Source organism: Gymnoscopelus microlampas, assembly GCF_963454915.1.
Source record: "Gymnoscopelus microlampas genome assembly, chromosome: 19".
Taxonomy (NCBI): Eukaryota; Metazoa; Chordata; class Actinopteri; order Myctophiformes; family Myctophidae; genus Gymnoscopelus; species Gymnoscopelus microlampas.
Window position 1 is genome coordinate 32,162,194 of NC_139956.1, and position 17,041 is coordinate 32,179,234.

The window sequence follows — 17,041 nt, forward strand, 5'->3', positions numbered from 1 at the left end:
ACAATGGACAGCAAGCAACTCAATGAGAGTGCGAGTTGTTTTCACATGAATATGAACAGTCTGGATAATCCAATATCATGATGATGAGAGGCAATTATATTCAGATTGTATTTGAGTAACGAGGTGTCCAATGATAATTAATATAGTGGAGTAAAATAATAATGTTCTTACTTTAAATGTATTGAAATGAAAGTGAAAATTGTGATGAATATATAAACTCAAGTAAAGTATAGATCCTCCCAAAAACGTACTTAAGTATTGCAACAGTAGGCTACTTGGACTTACTGTACTTTGCACCACTGGTATTTCTGCATTGATTAAAACCAGTGTGTCTTATATCCTGGAGAAATCCTGGAGACTGGCAAGTCAGCCACTGTATACTGCTGTATACAGGAGTCAATGCAGCATGGTCCAAGTCTATTCAATACTGTTCTATTCTATGTATATGATTACCTTGCTTATTGTAAGTCGCAATGCATTATAGACAAGTGAAAATTAAAATAACTAGAAAAAGTGCTCCTCGGAGGTAGTATGGGCAATGTGAACAATACTGGGTACTGCACTAGCCTACGTCAGTGGTTCTCAACCTTTTCAGGCTGTGACCCCCCAAAATGATCATATTTGAACTGTGGACCCCCCAAAATGATCATATTTGAACTAGGGACTCGCCAAAATTATCATATTTGAACTGTGGACTCCCCAAAATGATCATATTTGAACTAGGGACTCGCCAAAATGATCATAGAACTGGGGACCCCCCACCCTGACAAGCAACTTAGAATGTAGGAGTTGAGGCGTTATAGTTAAATCTGGGAACCCATCTGCATTTTTTTGTTGAGACATTACATTTTTTTTACCCGGTTCCACAGATAAATATTGTGAAAATAGTAGATCTATATAGGCTATTTTCACAATGTTTGCATCTTTTTTATAATATTTGAAAATGTGGCCAATGTTTGACCAGTTTTTATGCATGACAAGCTCAAAGCCATGTCGGTCATAAGTAGACTAAAACATGTTCACAAACAAACACTGAACTGACTGTTAGGAATATGAATTATTATTTAGAAACTCCACTCCACCTCAGACAATTGCTGGATGTAATTAGCTAGTTTGGCCAGCAGAAGGCGGTGCAGACCTTCAGTACGTATACACTGCCAATCTGCCATTCAACACACTGATGTCACCACATTAGATCAAAGACTACAAAGACAAACGTGATGTTCTTAAATTCCTCAATGGGAGACAGTAAATAACTGAAAGTAATCAAATTGGCATTTAAAGAAGCTTAACCATTGCCTCTTAGGAAAACTAAGTGAAATCCTGTGAAGTAGCCTAATTAACTGTCTAAAACCTGATGTGTCATCATTAACCTAATTGCCACAATATAAATGACTCTCTGCCAAGAATATACTGAAGGTGTGGTCTCTTGTTTTGTGTTTACCTGAATTCTGTGTTCCAGATCTACTGCTCTCCACCCATCCACAAGCATCTGGGAGTTTAATATTTGACAAGTGATGTCACCGAAACACATCTTTGTTGTTGTCCCTGTCCAGTCACAGTTCTGAGTGGTGGAAAAAGTACTCAAATGTTTTACTTAAGTAAAAGTATCAATACTGCGATATAGAGATATATTATATATAATAAATAGCCAAAGTAGGGCTTAAGTGGTTAATGTATGTTTTACAAAGTGACTAGTAACTAAAGTTTTCTAATAATTGTAGTGGAGTAAAAGTGGAATATTTGCCTCTGAGATGTAGTGGAGTAGAAGTAAAAGTATTGAAAAATGGAAATACTCCACTAAAGTAAAGGTACCTCAACATTGTACTTAAGTACAGTACTTGAGTAAATGTACTTAGTTACTTTACACCACTGCTGAGGGGTCTGAGTGGATCCATGTGACATCCCCCCACGCTTTAACTTCTACAAATATGAAGCATCATCCCACTTACTGTCATTAATGTTTATTTGTAGAGAAAATTTCATACACAAATACAACTCAATTGTGTTCGTGTTTATAAAAATATTTACAGAGAAATAAAAAATTGAAGGAATAAATGATCACCCCCAAAATTATATGTATTTGGCCGCGGACCCCATCTCAAAATATCTTGTTCCAGGGACCCCCAGAAGCAAAAATATATATATATATTCAAAGATTTACACACATTTTCACGATAAAAAAAAAATAGATCTACAAGCTCGTAGCGTGGAACTCTGTGCCGCGAAAAGAGCTTGTGTATCTGCTATTTTTGAATAGCCATGTAAAATAATGCTTTTTAACTCAAATCAAAAAGTGACACAGATGCGTTCCAGGTCTTAATGGGTTAAACATACGGCCCAAACATATTTGTCTCCCACAAGGGCGATGACAAGGACAAATGTGTGTCCCTGGCCTTGACATGTTTGTTTGCCTCAGTGGCGAACAAACATTTTTAGCCTCGATTTAAAAGTAGTCAGGGACAGGGTTTCAAATCACATAAGGCATAAAAGGGCATTGAACCATCGCAAACATTCACCAAAAATGGCAGATCCACAAGCTCACAGTGAGGTATATGTACTGTATGAGTATGAGCTTGTAAATTGGCTACTTTTGACGAAAGAGTTTTGGTGTAGAAGGGAAAAAGGAGCAGACCAAGTATAGACCTCTGGGGGACTCCTAAACCTAAAACCCACTTGAACTAAAGGTTTACATAGTTTTAAAGTCGAAATATAAATAATAAAAAAATAACAAGATAGAATTTTACATCTGGCAAAAATCTCATCAACCTTAAAATCTTAGAGAAAATGTTTAAAACAAAAATAATAATCTAATCTCTGGTTTAAGATAGGTCGGCATTAGATAACCCAAAGATAGATAGCCTAAAAAAACAACCTACATGTCTTTAATATAAAGACATCAGAGTCAAACAGTGTTCAGGTGAATTTAAAAAGCAGTAAACATTTCAGTCCTGGACTATCATCAGTGCTACTGGCAAATTACTGTAATGTGTATAGACGTGAAGACAAAGACACAGATCCCATACAAGGTGCAGCATAATAGTATCAGGCAGCTAATGTCCCTAAATCAGCCATTCCCAACCCCTTCTTAACACTGACATCTGACCACTTAACCACTTAACACTGACATCACACCACTTAACACAGTGTTAAAGTATTATTGTTATACTATCATTAAAAGTGTAAAAATAAATGATTGTTTCGACGTTGCTGGACATTAGGGTAACCTAACCTCTGTGATTTAAAGTGAAATAAAGGTTTGCATTAAATGTTATACTTTGTTGTGCCGCTGAAAATAGCAGATATACAAGCACACGTGGCGTGACCAGCGCGCAACAAATCTAAATTAAGCATAGCAGCACTACAGTACAGTACATACTGGCTCCACAACATATGTGTGTACACATCATCAATTCTGTGCATACATTCAGACACACTACACCCATCTATTGATGTACTATTATGAACAATATTTCATTAACTATTTTGATGTAATATGGTAATCTCTTGTAAGTAGTACAAGCCCAGGGATGTGTGCACTCAAACTATGTTCAGACTTGATACTTGGGAACTACAGATCCTAATGAATAGGTTCAAAATCAGCTTCAATCAATTTCAGATCAATATACCAAGCTACTGCTGAGAACTGAGGACAATGCATGAGAAACAGTCACAAGACAAAACTGTACTCACGGAAATGTCCTTCAGGTACTAAGTAACAATGGTGTAATCCACCATTATTAAAGAAATTAATGCTTGATTCATGAGCAGCGAGCCATTCGAGAACATCTCCACTTCAGAAAGTTGTTTGAATCTAGTATAAATGAGGTGGTTCACGCAGTGAACCTTCACACGGTTTGTGAGTCCGCACTCAGGGCTTCAGGGTATTTCAGCATCTAGCTTGGTGACCTGAGGTTCCAACATCAGACAAATCCTAGTGTCTTCTGTTTCCTCTACAGGGACGTAAAGCTTCTCGACAGGACACTGAAAGAAATATAGAATCAGAATCAACTTTATTGTCACATCACAGGCTGGGTGAAATTAGTTTTTGTGCAAGCAGCTCCATCGTTTTCGTTGTTGTCAGAAAGAGAAAGAAAAGAAGACAAACATGTCAAATAGAGGCCAAAATCTATGCACATTATAGACAGGTTTTTCAGCCCTGCCCTAGGGCGGTACCATTACTTCTGTTTCTGAGTGAGAAGGGTATGCAACTCCCAGGTCTTAACTTGCAGGGCGTCAGACACCAACATCTAAGATAACCACATATATACACATAGTATAAACCAGTAGGTACAGTATGTACATGAGGTTAGACATACGGTGCATAAGGCTAAACATAAAGGTGGTAACACTTCAGCAGGTCCACATAGCAGCAGGTATGTACATGATAGGTGACATTAAGGTGCGATAGAGATAGCCTAAGTAGCCAAAGTAGCCTGACAGCGCGCCGCGGGTTCGAGTCCCGGGCCCGACGGCCTTTGCTGCGTGTCACTCCCGCGTGATTTGGGAACGTACGGGACCCGGTTGGCAAACCCCCCCCCCCCCCGAGTGGAATTAGGAGATTTTAGACTGCAAGAGCAGCTCTGTTAACCCCCGCATCCCTGTGATAATGATATAGAATATACATGATATATAGAATATATTGAGATAATGATTATTCTGGAATTGGTCGCTTTCATTGCCGTTTCCTCAGCAGGAAACCATCCGTTCGTTTTCTTTATTTCAATAGATTAAGTAACAGCCGTCTGCTAGCCTGCAGATGGCTGGATGATGGATGCTATATTGATAATTCTCATCACCAAATGCCTAGTCCCAGTAGTCTGTACTGTCATATATCTCACGTGAGTATCAAGTACTAACTGTTCTCGACTATTCCGCCAAAAATTTTAACGGTACATACCACAAACTGTACAGGAAAATAGGGCATGTGAGAAAGCCTCTCCTACTGCACAAATGCACAAAAGCTGTCTTTTTTTAGTAACAGTGTCCTGTCACTAACTGCGTGGCATAACATACATGTACCTTTGTACCTATACTTTCAAGCATTCGTGATTCAGCCAGTGGAGACAGGCGGGGGCGGGGTTTGCCAACCGGTCCCGTAGGCCTACGTTCCCAAATCACGCGTCACTCCCCATCTCTCTCCCCATTTCCTGTCAAACTAATATCCTCTCAATAAAAAGGCCCCAAACATCTTTTATAAAAAAAAAGGTGCGATAGAGGACAGAGTCTAAGTAAAGAAAGCAGCTAAATTCAGTTTTAAATTATATTACCCACTATGGGCCATCAGGTACAGGAGCTGCTACTTCATTATAGACAGGTTTTTCGGCCCTGCCCTAGCACGGTACCATTAACTTCTGTTTCTGAGTGAAAAGTGTATGCAACTCCCAAGTCCTAACTTGCAGGGCGTCAGACACCACAGCACACAGCTAACCATAGTGTCAGTTGCAGGGCGTCAAACACCACAGCACACAGCTAACCATAGTGTCAGCTGCCAATCTAATGCTCACTACGTAACATTACGGAGCTACCTACAGCTATCTAAAGCAATTTTTAGCGGTGCCAGCCGCTCTACACTTGACTATGTCCGTCCGTATGTCCGTTTGTCCGTTTGTCCATTATGTCCGTTTGAGCACGGGCTTTAAACAGCTATAACTCCAGATCGCAGCATGCCAGCAAGTCCAAATTTGGTATGTGGACTTACACCACCAATAGGCACGAGCATTGACTGCTGAAGCCCCGCCCCACCCTATTATAGCGCCACCAGGAGGCCACTGGCTTTAAACAGCTATAACTCCAGTTTGCAGCATGCCACCAAGTCCAACTTTGGTATGTGGACTTACACCACCAATAGGGACGAGCATTAATTGCTGAAGCCCCGCCCGCCCTATTATAGAGCCACCAGGAGGCCACTCATCAAAGGCACCGCTTCCTTCACACAGGGTGCGATTTTTAACATTATGTACAGTATCATAAAAAATAGCAAAAAAGCACCACAGCCCTAAAGGGCAAGACCACTTTGGTAGAGGTTTGGGTTGTGTAGTTACCTTGCCATTTTCTTCCTAATAAAAACGTCACAATCAACAGGAAGTTGACATTTTTATAAATAAAAAAAAACATTACTGGGTTTGGTGATGTTCTATATTGCCCGAATCAACTTTGTTTGTGTTCGTTTATGTGCTAAACGAGTGACTTGAGAGCTGTTCTAATCAATGGAGCAATTATTTATTATTTATTGTCCACCTTTGGAGTTACATCATGGCAAGGTGACTACACAACCCAAACCTCTACCAAAGTGGTCTTGCCGTTTAACGTGAACAGTGGTTGGGACATGAGTGACCTTGCCAGAGGACGAGATATAAAAGGAGAGCACCGTCTCTTACACTGAGAGTAGCAACGATAGCTATGATCTAGTTCATAACACATGATTAATACATGATATTACACAGTGATAGAAAAAGTACTCACTTTTTTACTTAAGTAAAAGTATCAATACTGTGATGTAGAAAGAGCAAGCAAAAGCAAAAGTCCGGAATTCTAAATCTGCTTGAGTAAAAGTACAAAGGTATTTGTATCAAAATGTACTTCAAGTACCAAAAGTAGAAAGTACTCATTATGCAGAATGCCCCAAAAATAACAGATCTACAAGCTCACAATGCGTCACATCGCTAGATCGGCTATTTTCAAATGGCCAACATGTATAGGGCTGAAGTGGTTAATGTATGTTTTGTAATAATAATCAAAATCTGCAAAGTAACTAGTATCTAAAGTTTTCAAATAATTGTAGTGGAGTAAAAGTACAATATTTGTCCGTGAGATATAAAGGAGTAGAAGTAAAAGTACTGAAAATTGGAAATCCTCAACATTGTACTTAAGTACAGTACTTGAGTACATGTACTTATTTACTTTCCACCACCAAGGAACCAGGACGTTCAGTGTATTGGATGCAGGACCCGCACAGAGCATACCTTGTTGTTGTTCTCAAGCATATCTTTAAGGAAGTCTTTAGGCTGGGGTATTCTGGGAAAGATCTGTTCCTTGTACCTGGACAGAAACCATGAGTCACCATTAGATAACAAGTGACATTTCAAAATTCATGTGAAACAAGCTGGAAGAGACTCATTATTAAAAGATGGTTGCATACTTGCTGACTGCACAACATGCCAGGAATAAAATGGTGGTAACAGACAGTAGGGCGATTAGGGCACCTTCAATCATTTCCGCATGAGGAGACACGTTGGCACCTGCACAGAGAAAGACAGTCCATCAAGCAATATGGGGCAAGCTTCAATCAAATCATTTTTCTGTCAAGTAAAACATGAAGTGTAGTTATGTAGTTGCTAAACAGTACTCACACTAGGGCTGCTAAATTAATATTCGAATTTAGAATGGTCCTCGAATATGGGGAAAATATGTATATTCGAATATGAAAATTAATATTAGAATTAAAAAAAAAAAGAAATTATGTTTATTTGACAGGGACAATACAAAAAACAAATGTATAAAGTTACAAAAACAAACAAAATATATGTTTTATTGGATCCGAGCACTTGATACATTGTTTTTTGTATTGTCCCTGTCAAATAGATCATTAAAAATGTTTTTGAATAATAATATTCGAATATATTCGAATATCTCCCAATTTGTAAGACCAATATTCGAATATCATTTCTGAGGAAAGTTACCAGCCCTAACTCACACTGTCAATTACATTTTATAGAATAGGGTGGCTTTTAACTGTCAGATAGTACTGAAATGAACGGAATCCAATGGCTTCCTTGAAAGTAAATGCTTTGGGCATTGACCAGCATGTCAAGTGTAACGTGAGTCTTTAGTCATCATGGGACAAATATGCCAGACCCCCAGGATGGTCCTTTAACATCTTCAAGTAAGGACATTTAAACCCGCCGTTATGTCGCCATCATACAGTACATGCATTGTGATGCGACATGTTGTGAGCTTGCAGAGCAACAATTATTTTAAGTGGTTCAAATTGTCAAATAAGTAAATAAATAAATGAATAATTAAAAAAGACAAGCGAGAAGGAGGAGAGAGAATACATGCTCTACCATAGACTTTCTCGTCACTCCATGGTGTCTCTCCATTTGATTCGGTGGCTTTCAGCTTAATTCTGTACTGACAGCGAGGTGTATAGGGCATGGCCCATGACGTTACTCCGGCTTTTATACTTTTGTTCTGTGAGGACATAACAATACACATATAACAATACACATATAACACACATCTTCATCAGCAAGCACACAGTGAAATTCATGAGCAAAATGATTATGTTAAAAGAATCAAAAGGCATGCAAATGTCCTTGCGTCATGTCAGGTAATGGCAGGGTTGGTGTCACCTTTGTTATATTGCACTCAGTGTAGTTGATAAGATATTCCCAATACTCGGTGAGTATGTCAGGTGGAGTCCAGCTGATTCTGAGGTAGTCTCCATCTCTAACAAGTGTCCACTTAAAGGAGAAATCCGGTCATTTTAAGTGTTATGTTTGATGTGTGTCAAATCACTTACCAACGTATAAATGAAAATCGCGTAAATCCACAGAGCCCCCTATCGACCCCCACCGTTGTCATTGTAGGAGGATATAGAATAGCCCAAATTCGCCTATTTTAACCAATGCAAAGTCTGTTTTTTTGCTTCTAGTACTCATTGTTGAGTCCCATGATAATGTAACAGGCGCTAAAACTCCCGACAAGCTAACGGCTAATAACAGAACGAGCTAATGCTGGTTGCTGGTTTCTCTCCCGACCTGGCAACCTGGGGCTGCCATTCAGAGAGATAAGCAGCCCCAGCGTTAGCTCGTTTGTTATTAGCCGTTAGCTTGTCGGGAGTTTTAGCGCCTGTTACATTATCATGGGACTCAACAATGAGTACTAGAAGCAAAAAAACAGACTTTGCATTGGTTAAAATAGGCGAATTTGGGCTATTCTATATCCTCCTACAATGACAACGGTGGGGGTCGATAGGGGGCTCTGTGGATTTACGCGATTTTCATTTATACGTTGGTAAGTGATTTGACACACATCAAACATAACACTTAAAATGACCGGATTTCTCCTTTAAGAGCAGGGGGTCTAACTGTACGGTGAGAGAGACAAATAGTACAACAATATAATTATTTCTTGTTTATTTTGACTTCATGTGCTACCAGATAGTGATCTAGTCTTCTCAGAGTTGCACCAATTAACAGTTATAGCTACTAGCCAATGCAGCACAATATTCCATGAAAAATAAGTCCGCTTAAACAATGCCTTGAAAAAAGGTACACACCTGCATAAGAAAAAGAAAATAGTTCAAATAAAATTCACAAATAAAGAGGTAAAATAAATGTAAAGTTAAACATATAAATATTTAGCACAAGAAAAAGAGGTATTGTATATTTTGCACCTGAGCACATACACATAAAGACCAAGGTTATTATAGTTTTTTCATTTTTAATTCGTTTTTATTTCGTTTGGACTTCATTTCCTCAATTTCAATTTAGTTTTAATTAATTTTAAAATGGATTTGCTTCTTTAAATTAGGTTTAGTTGAGTTTTTATAATATAAAATAAATGCCAATATGGGGTAGTCAGGGCAGGGGCGTGATTCAAGCTTGTAATATAGATAAGCTACAGTATTTTCACTATTTTAACAGGTTCAGTTACAAGAGTTATCACTATTTTGTAACTCCTCACACACGCACGCACGCACGCACGCACACGCGCACACACACCAATACAGACGCCCCAAGGTTAATGAAACAGGAAACAGTACTTCTGTGGGCAGAGAAGAACAGGACATTCTTCAAAAAAGAGGAAGCATGACACATTGCAACATACTATGTACCACACCACACGAACACAAGTTAACACTGTACTGTTACTGTATATAGTCAATAAATAAACTAACCCAGTACCTGACTACTTTACAACCTACCGGCCAACCTAATTGCAGTATACTGCAATACGGCTGTATTTACTGATTATTACTGAGTATTGTACTTACTGTACAATACTCACCTACAGTACCCAACTATAAACCAATGTTCATACGCGCATACCTTTTTCATTCATCACCCAGTGGAAGGTGTTCCTCACAAACATATTGTCCAGTGTTCCATTGAAGAGGAAGTAAACTTCTTCGTCGATGAGACCGTCTTCTGAAATGTGACAAACTCTCTTAACATTGTCTGGGTGAGGGAAGATCACGCACTCCTTTAAACTCAATGGGCCACAGGCGGGGCCCGTGGATTCTATCCTGAGAAAAGCAAGGGAGACATTCATTTAACAAAAACTCTAACAACAACAACTTGAACAAAACTTTTTTCCAATCCTGTGCACCATTAGTTACATAAGTGACAACTCTAGCCACTGCTGCACTGAAACAAAACACAGTGTCTGCGTATTTGCTGTCACTGCAAACAAACTGCAATTGACTGCAATCTCAGAGTATAGAGGAATTTGACGTTGACTTGAAAGGTGCAGTAAGTTAATTTCTTTCGTTAAATTAAGTGTTATATAGCTGTATATTCTTCATTGCTATAGAGTGGTTGTTCAGTAATAGGGTTCTCCCTGTCTCTATAGCCCTTTAGAAAACAGAAAATGTATTTTCATGTCGGGATACTAACTTTATTCAATCAGGAGAGAGAACTCTTACAAGCTAAACAAGTGAAATTGGAAGTGGTGGCTAAAAAAAAACGTATTGTTGCAACCAAAGGTTATCACTTACTTTACCTTTAAACTAAGGCATTTACAGTATTTAGGAAATGTATTCAATGCAACAATTGTGTCCTAAACTCCCCCGGCTCAGTCTCTCTGAGAAGGATAAACAGGAAAAGCTCAGCGGTTTATTACCAGTAAAACAACCGGAGATCAGGAACATGACTGGATGGTGTCCAGGAACAGTTAGCGTCTGTGGAGTGGAGAGCGCACTGGAAATCGTGCACGAGCTCTGAAAAGAGCACACACACACAGTACTGAATCACATAATTTGTACTGTATTGTCCTAAAGGTTACAGAGCAACGAGTACATTGGACCACAATGGAAACAAGACCCCTCTGGGATTTTTTTGTTATCCTTTTAGAATAGCTTTTTATTTTTAGATTTTTTTGGATTGTTTTTTATGCCTTTTATTGATAGGATAGTAGTCTGACAGGAAATGTGGAGAGAGATGGGGAGTGACATGCAGCAAAGGCCGTCGGGATTGGGACTCGAACCCGCGACGTGCTGTCAGGCTACTTTGGAGTCTAGGTGCCTGGACAGCTAGGCCAGCGGTCCAGGCCAATAGCTTTTTATTTGTAACTGTACTGCTGTAATGTTCTCAAACGTGTTAATAAAGTATTCAATCAATCAATTAATCAGAAACTTTTCAATTAAAAAAAGAAAAAGGAATCAATCCCGGACATTTCAAAAGTTATGGAGAAGAATCACATAACTTTACAGGTTCCCCACACATTTTTAGCAATGAATTTCCAAAACTTTTCCAAAACTTTTCCAGAATATTTAGCCCAATTTCCAGGCCTATATAACAATCATTCAGCGCAATAATGTGTCTCTTACTCCTATGTACAATGCCCAAAGATAGGCAGTGTAGCAAAATAAATAAACAAAAAACAATAAAAAGTGTTTGGGGGTGGGCACAGCCGCGAAACCTCGCTGAAATAGAGCCTGCGAGCAAAAATAGGAGGGGTGGACGACGTCGTTGCACGGTTCGTTGTCACTTGCGGTAGGTCAGGACGGTCTCATTCAAAAACATGTATTTTAATGAGATTTCATCGCCCGCTCGCGTCGCGTCACGTCGCATCACTGGCAGTGCGGATGGGGTGTTACACAGCCTGTTCGGCGAAAAACTACTTATGTTACATATTTCGTGTAATGTTATACATGTTTATGAAAAGGTTTTGTATTAAAACAAATCAATAGCCAAAAACAATGCATAGCCAAATATTTTTCCAGGACCCTTGATAAATTCCAGGACCTTTGATGAAGTTTGATCAATTCCAAAACTTTTCCAGTACTGGATTATTATTTTTTTAATTTCAAAATATTTCCAGGAATTTCATGACCGTGGGGACCCTGACTTTAGAGTGTTATGTCTGGTAAGATTATTTACCTGGGTTGGTGGTGATGTTAACAACCACAGTTTCACCCTGAGGTGTTCCGTTACATATGGTCTGAAGAGAGAATTGCAATGTTCCTCCCTTTATCATCGGGTAAATAGGATTAGAAGATGTCTCAGCAACTTTGATTTTGTTGTACTGAGAACAAAGACAAAATAATATACTTTCATTGTTAGTATTATAAATCCTAATAGCACCTTTTGTTCTATCTTAGTGCCACTTGAAATACATAGACTCCTCAAAATAATATAGCCCCAAGTTATTCAAGAGAGAATTCATCACATGATCAGAGCCTACATGTATGTAAAGATAAATGTTGATGTGGCACACACACACACACACACACACACACACACACACACACACACACACACACACACACACACACACACACACACACACACACAAGAAGTAAGGTACTAAATGGAAACAAGTAAAACATAAGCAAGTTGTAAAGTGTAGAAACATAAATAACCTCAGGGCCTGGTATGGTACAGTATTCATACTGCTGGTCTTTGCAACCATCGATGGCCTCTGGTGGGTCCCATGATGCCTTTAGACAGAAGTCATTCACAAAGGCAATGGACACATTTCGTGGTCGCGGGTCTAAAGTGGGGTAATGAGAGAGAGAGACTTGCAATCACACACTTTTCAGCCACAGGTAACCTGTCTGATTCTCACAATGGAAAAAACATAAACATGTGAAACAAAAAACAAGTAAGCACAGATGTTTAAAACAGACTGAGTCCAGTCTGTTCACTATAAGCTCCAGTTCAACTATTGTTCTGAAGTCATCTTGGCAAACTCATCAAGTTTAAATGTAAGCATTTGTCTTGTGATCAGTTAAGTTGATGAATAACTATTACAAGGAAGACACACTGTAGATGTAATCAGGAATTGTAAAATAATAATAATGAAAACAATCATAAAGTGGCCAAGTATATAGTTTGGCACAGTACAGCGCAAAAATCCTGTGCTGTGCCAGGAATAACAGGAAGAACTGAAAATGATCTACATTCTACAAGATAATATTTTTTACAAGGCAGAAGCTGTGTCTGTGTTCTATTGAGATAATAATAATATACATTTTAACATAAATTGTCTTTTGCTAATTCCCCAAATGCCTCTCTTGAAGGGCCTTTTTTTCAGAAACCCCACTAGGCTAATATGTGTAACAGTACCTTAAAGTAACATGTTTGTGTTGTTAATTAACTACATGATTAACCCTGACATGTAATGACACCATTAAGGTTTCTGGGGCACAACTTCCTTCCTGAGAACAGAGTTTATTCTTCACACAATGAACATTCCATTGGTGTCAAGTGAATGTTCCATATTACATAAGGTTAGCCTACAGTTGATTTCAAGTGCAGGAATTGGAAATAACACGTGCGCACGCACGCACACACAGTTTATGTCCACATAAGAGGTACAATACAAGGACACAAATATTACAAGGTGCTGTACAAAATGTACAGTCAGCAAATCATGGACAATTACCCCCACACCCTTCAGGGGTACAAATCACAGCGTCTTCGCCATATTTGGCGGCTACCGATAGTAGAAGAAATTCCACAGAATTTTGCAAGCCGTTTAGCTGCTTTTTTTGGTATCCCAAGTTGTTGGAAGCCTCTTAACCAACCTATGTACATGTCCTAGATAAACACAAGTAGATTGCACCCATAGCCTAGCTCTGTGATGGTTTGGTCATAAAAGCTTCCTCTAAAGCTAGAGTCAAAGGTGCAGGCCACTTCAAGAATGGAAACTGATCTGGAGCCTTCATTGACAACAACATCTGGTGTATTAGCAGAGAGATGTGCAAAGATTTCAGGATTTTCAGTACAGAGTTGAAACATGGAAGGTTTGACACAGGAATGTTTGTACATTCTCACTGACGGTGTAAAATGTTTAGATATGTCCTTAGTTATGAGATCAACTATTCTGTCACATTTTAAATATTTATTTATGTCCACATAATAAGAAGTACAGGATGTACAAAGGACACACACACACACACACACACACACACACACACACACACACGTATGTATCGATATAAAGTGCGTATAAATAAACAAATACAGATATATACCCATACATACAGTAGCACATACTGTACATATAGATACATAGATAGATAGATACATAGATAGACAGACAGACAGACAGACAGACAGACAGACAGACAGACTTTCCTCTTAGACAGTAGTGGTGTAAAGTAAGATTTACTCAAGTACTGTGCTTAAGTAGAATTTTGAGGTATCTTTACTTTAGAGGAGTATTTCCAATTAACAATACTTTTACTTCTACTCCATTACATCTCTCGGGAAAATATTTTTACTCCACTACAATTTGAAAACTTTAGTTACTAGTTATTTTTTAGATTTAGATTTGTATGACTAAACATACATTAACCACTTATGGTCTATATATTTCAGAGATTTGTATACATTTTGAAAACTTGTGAAATGGGACCTTCTGCATAATGAGTACTTTTACTTTTGGTACTCTAAGTATATTTAGATGCCAATACGTTTGTACTTTTACTCAAGTACATTTTGAATAACAGACTTTCACTTGTAACCGAGTATTTATTTCTGCATTGCAGTATTGATACTTTTAATTAAGTAAACAGCTGCATGCAGGAGTAAACCCATAGCCCCGTTTCGAACCTCTCTAGCTCCGAGATGAGGTCCCGCTGCGTAGGCAGCCGGCAGAGTTAGCCACCTCTCCATACCCAACAGAGAGCCGTCCACAACGCAACGTGAGTGTTCGTCTGCCTGACGTTTCTTCATCCAAACAAGAATCAGATCGGTATGTTTTGGCATTGTGATATGATATGGAAAAAAAACGGCATTGACGAGGACAGCTACGCGTTCTTTCACCGTGGGACAACATCTGCTGTTACTAGGACAACAGTAGACGCGGTCTCGACATGATCCGGTCTCGTTACAAATTGAAACACCGGCAGAGTGTGACACCGGCGAACGGTGGCCACAATTGTTGATTCTTACCCTTTTCCGCACATCGTATCCTAAAAGTAAAACTCGTCCCCCCCTGCTCTCAGATGTTTGACATTTTAGCGGTCAAGAACATGTAAGTGACGGGTTGAAACAACCGTTTAAATGGCTTATTTAGTCAGCCTGTGGCCATAATGTTTCCAAAAGCAACCTTAACGGGAGAAGTACAGCGCATGTGCGGACGGAGTTGACTGGCCACAGTCTGACTAAAACACGATTTAAACGCTTGTTTCAACCCGTCGCTTAGATTTTCTTGACCGCTAAAATGTCAAACATCTGAGAGCAGGGGTTAATAACTTTACTTTATGGATACGATGTGCGAAAAGGGGTAAGAATGCCAACAATATTGGTCCCCGTTTGCCGGTATCGCACTCTGCCGGCACCCTACGCAGCGGGACCTCATCTCGGAGCTAGACAGCGGAGGGAGAGGTTCCAATAAAAGGGGCTCAACCGAAAGTCAAACACGACGAGACAGCGAATGAACAAGATCAAACAAACAAACACACAAACAAAAACACATATTATTTCCTTACCCGTGTGTGATTCCACCAAGGAAACAACAAGGCAAAACTGGATGAACAATTCCACACTTTTAAATGTACTGTCTGTCCAAATGGAGTTCTCCATTAGGAAGGCATTGGTGTAAATATATATCTCCCTACTTTTGCAAAAAAGAAACTAAAGCAACATTATCCCACATCATGACTCAGTAGGAAGAAGAAGGCAAACGTTGGCAAGCCCAGTCGTTGGGAGGAGTTTTAATCTATCTATTTCCCTCTTCTGTTGTCGTTGTCGTGCCATTTAACTGTTCTATTCATTCCTCTCCTTAAGGTGGCCATGCCAGCTGTGTTCCGTCAGCAGAAATAACGGAGCAGAAATAAGACTTCCGGTTGACGATCCCTTCAGAATAAGAGTACCCTCTAGAGTAAAAAGAAACCATTGAAAACCATTGAAAAACGGTTCATTTGCACATTAAAACTATAAATTAAGCATTTAAACGAAGCTATACAACACATATTATGTTTCTGTGTAACAAAAACGTTTTTTAAAAGATAAAAAATGTATCTAAATGGATAAATGTTGTTCAATGGAGTGCATAGCCTATAGAAATTGGACACTGGACCGGAGACGGACACGTGTGCCAACACTTGTGACATACTGACGCGTTCGGGGAGACCCCCTCTACAACGCCAAACTCTCCGCTAAGCGGCACAGGTGTAAAAAAAAAGTGTGGCGGACCGTCCAGTGAGGTCAGAGGTCAGAAAAGTGCCGTTTACAGTACATAGCCTATACAAATTGGACACTGGACCGGAGACGGACATGTGTGCCAACACTTGTGACATACTCACGCGTTCGGGGAGACCCCCTCTACAACGCCACACTCTCCGCTAAGCGGCACAGGTGTAAAAAAAAGTGTGGCGGACCGTCCAGTGAGGTCAGAGGTCAGAAAAGTGCCGTTTTCAGTGCGTAGCCTATACCAATTGGACACTGGACCGGAGACGGACACGTGTGCCAACACTTGTGACATACTCACGCGTTCGGGGAGACCCCCTCTACAACGCCACACTCTCTGCTAAGCGGCACAGGTGTAAAAAAAAGTGTGGCGGACCGTCCAGTGAGGTCAGAGGTCAGAAAAGTGCCGTTTTCAGTGCGTAGCCTATACCAATTGGACACTGGATCGGAGACGGACACGTGTGCCAACACTTGTGACATACTCACGCGTTCGGGGAGACCCCCTCTACAACGCCACACTCTCCGCTAAGCGGCACAGGTGTAAAAAAAAGTGTGGCGGACCGTCCAGTGAGGTCAGAGGTCAGAAAAGTGCCGTTTTCAGTGCATAGCCTATAGAAATTGGACACTGGACCTGAGACGGACACGTGTGCCAACACTTGTGACATACTGACGCG

The 17,041-nt window shown here is 39.7% G+C and overlaps 1 protein-coding gene across 1 annotated transcript; it reads right to left on the reverse strand.

Moving 5' to 3' along the window:
- Nucleotides 1–1,969: 1,969 nt before the first annotated feature.
- LOC311034345 (uncharacterized protein) lies at nt 1,970–15,902 on the reverse strand. The gene is made up of 11 exons (XM_084042225.1): nt 15,668–15,902; nt 12,590–12,720; nt 12,108–12,252; nt 10,849–10,945; nt 10,056–10,252; nt 9,073–9,091; nt 8,355–8,466; nt 8,067–8,193; nt 7,142–7,241; nt 6,966–7,041; nt 1,970–3,984 (listed from the first exon to the last, which is right to left on the reverse strand). Exons 1-11 carry the CDS (start codon nt 15,759–15,761, stop codon nt 3,880–3,882), a joined length of 1,203 nt encoding a protein of 400 aa, XP_083898351.1. The 5' UTR covers nt 15,762–15,902; the 3' UTR covers nt 1,970–3,879.
- Nucleotides 15,903–17,041: the final 1,139 nt, after the last annotated feature.

Coding starts and splice junctions, on each gene's coding strand:
- LOC311034345 (XM_084042225.1), bottom strand. CDS start 15,761: ATGGAGAACTCCATTTGGACAGACAGTACATTTAAAAGTGTGGAATTG. Junction 12,253..12,589: donor GTACCATACCAGGCCCTGAG/GTTATTTATGTT, acceptor CTTTGTTCTCAG/TACAACAAAATCAAAGTTGC. Junction 10,253..10,848: donor GATCTCCGGTTGTTTTACTG/GTAATAAACCGC, acceptor TGCTTTTCTCAG/GATAGAATCCACGGGCCCCG.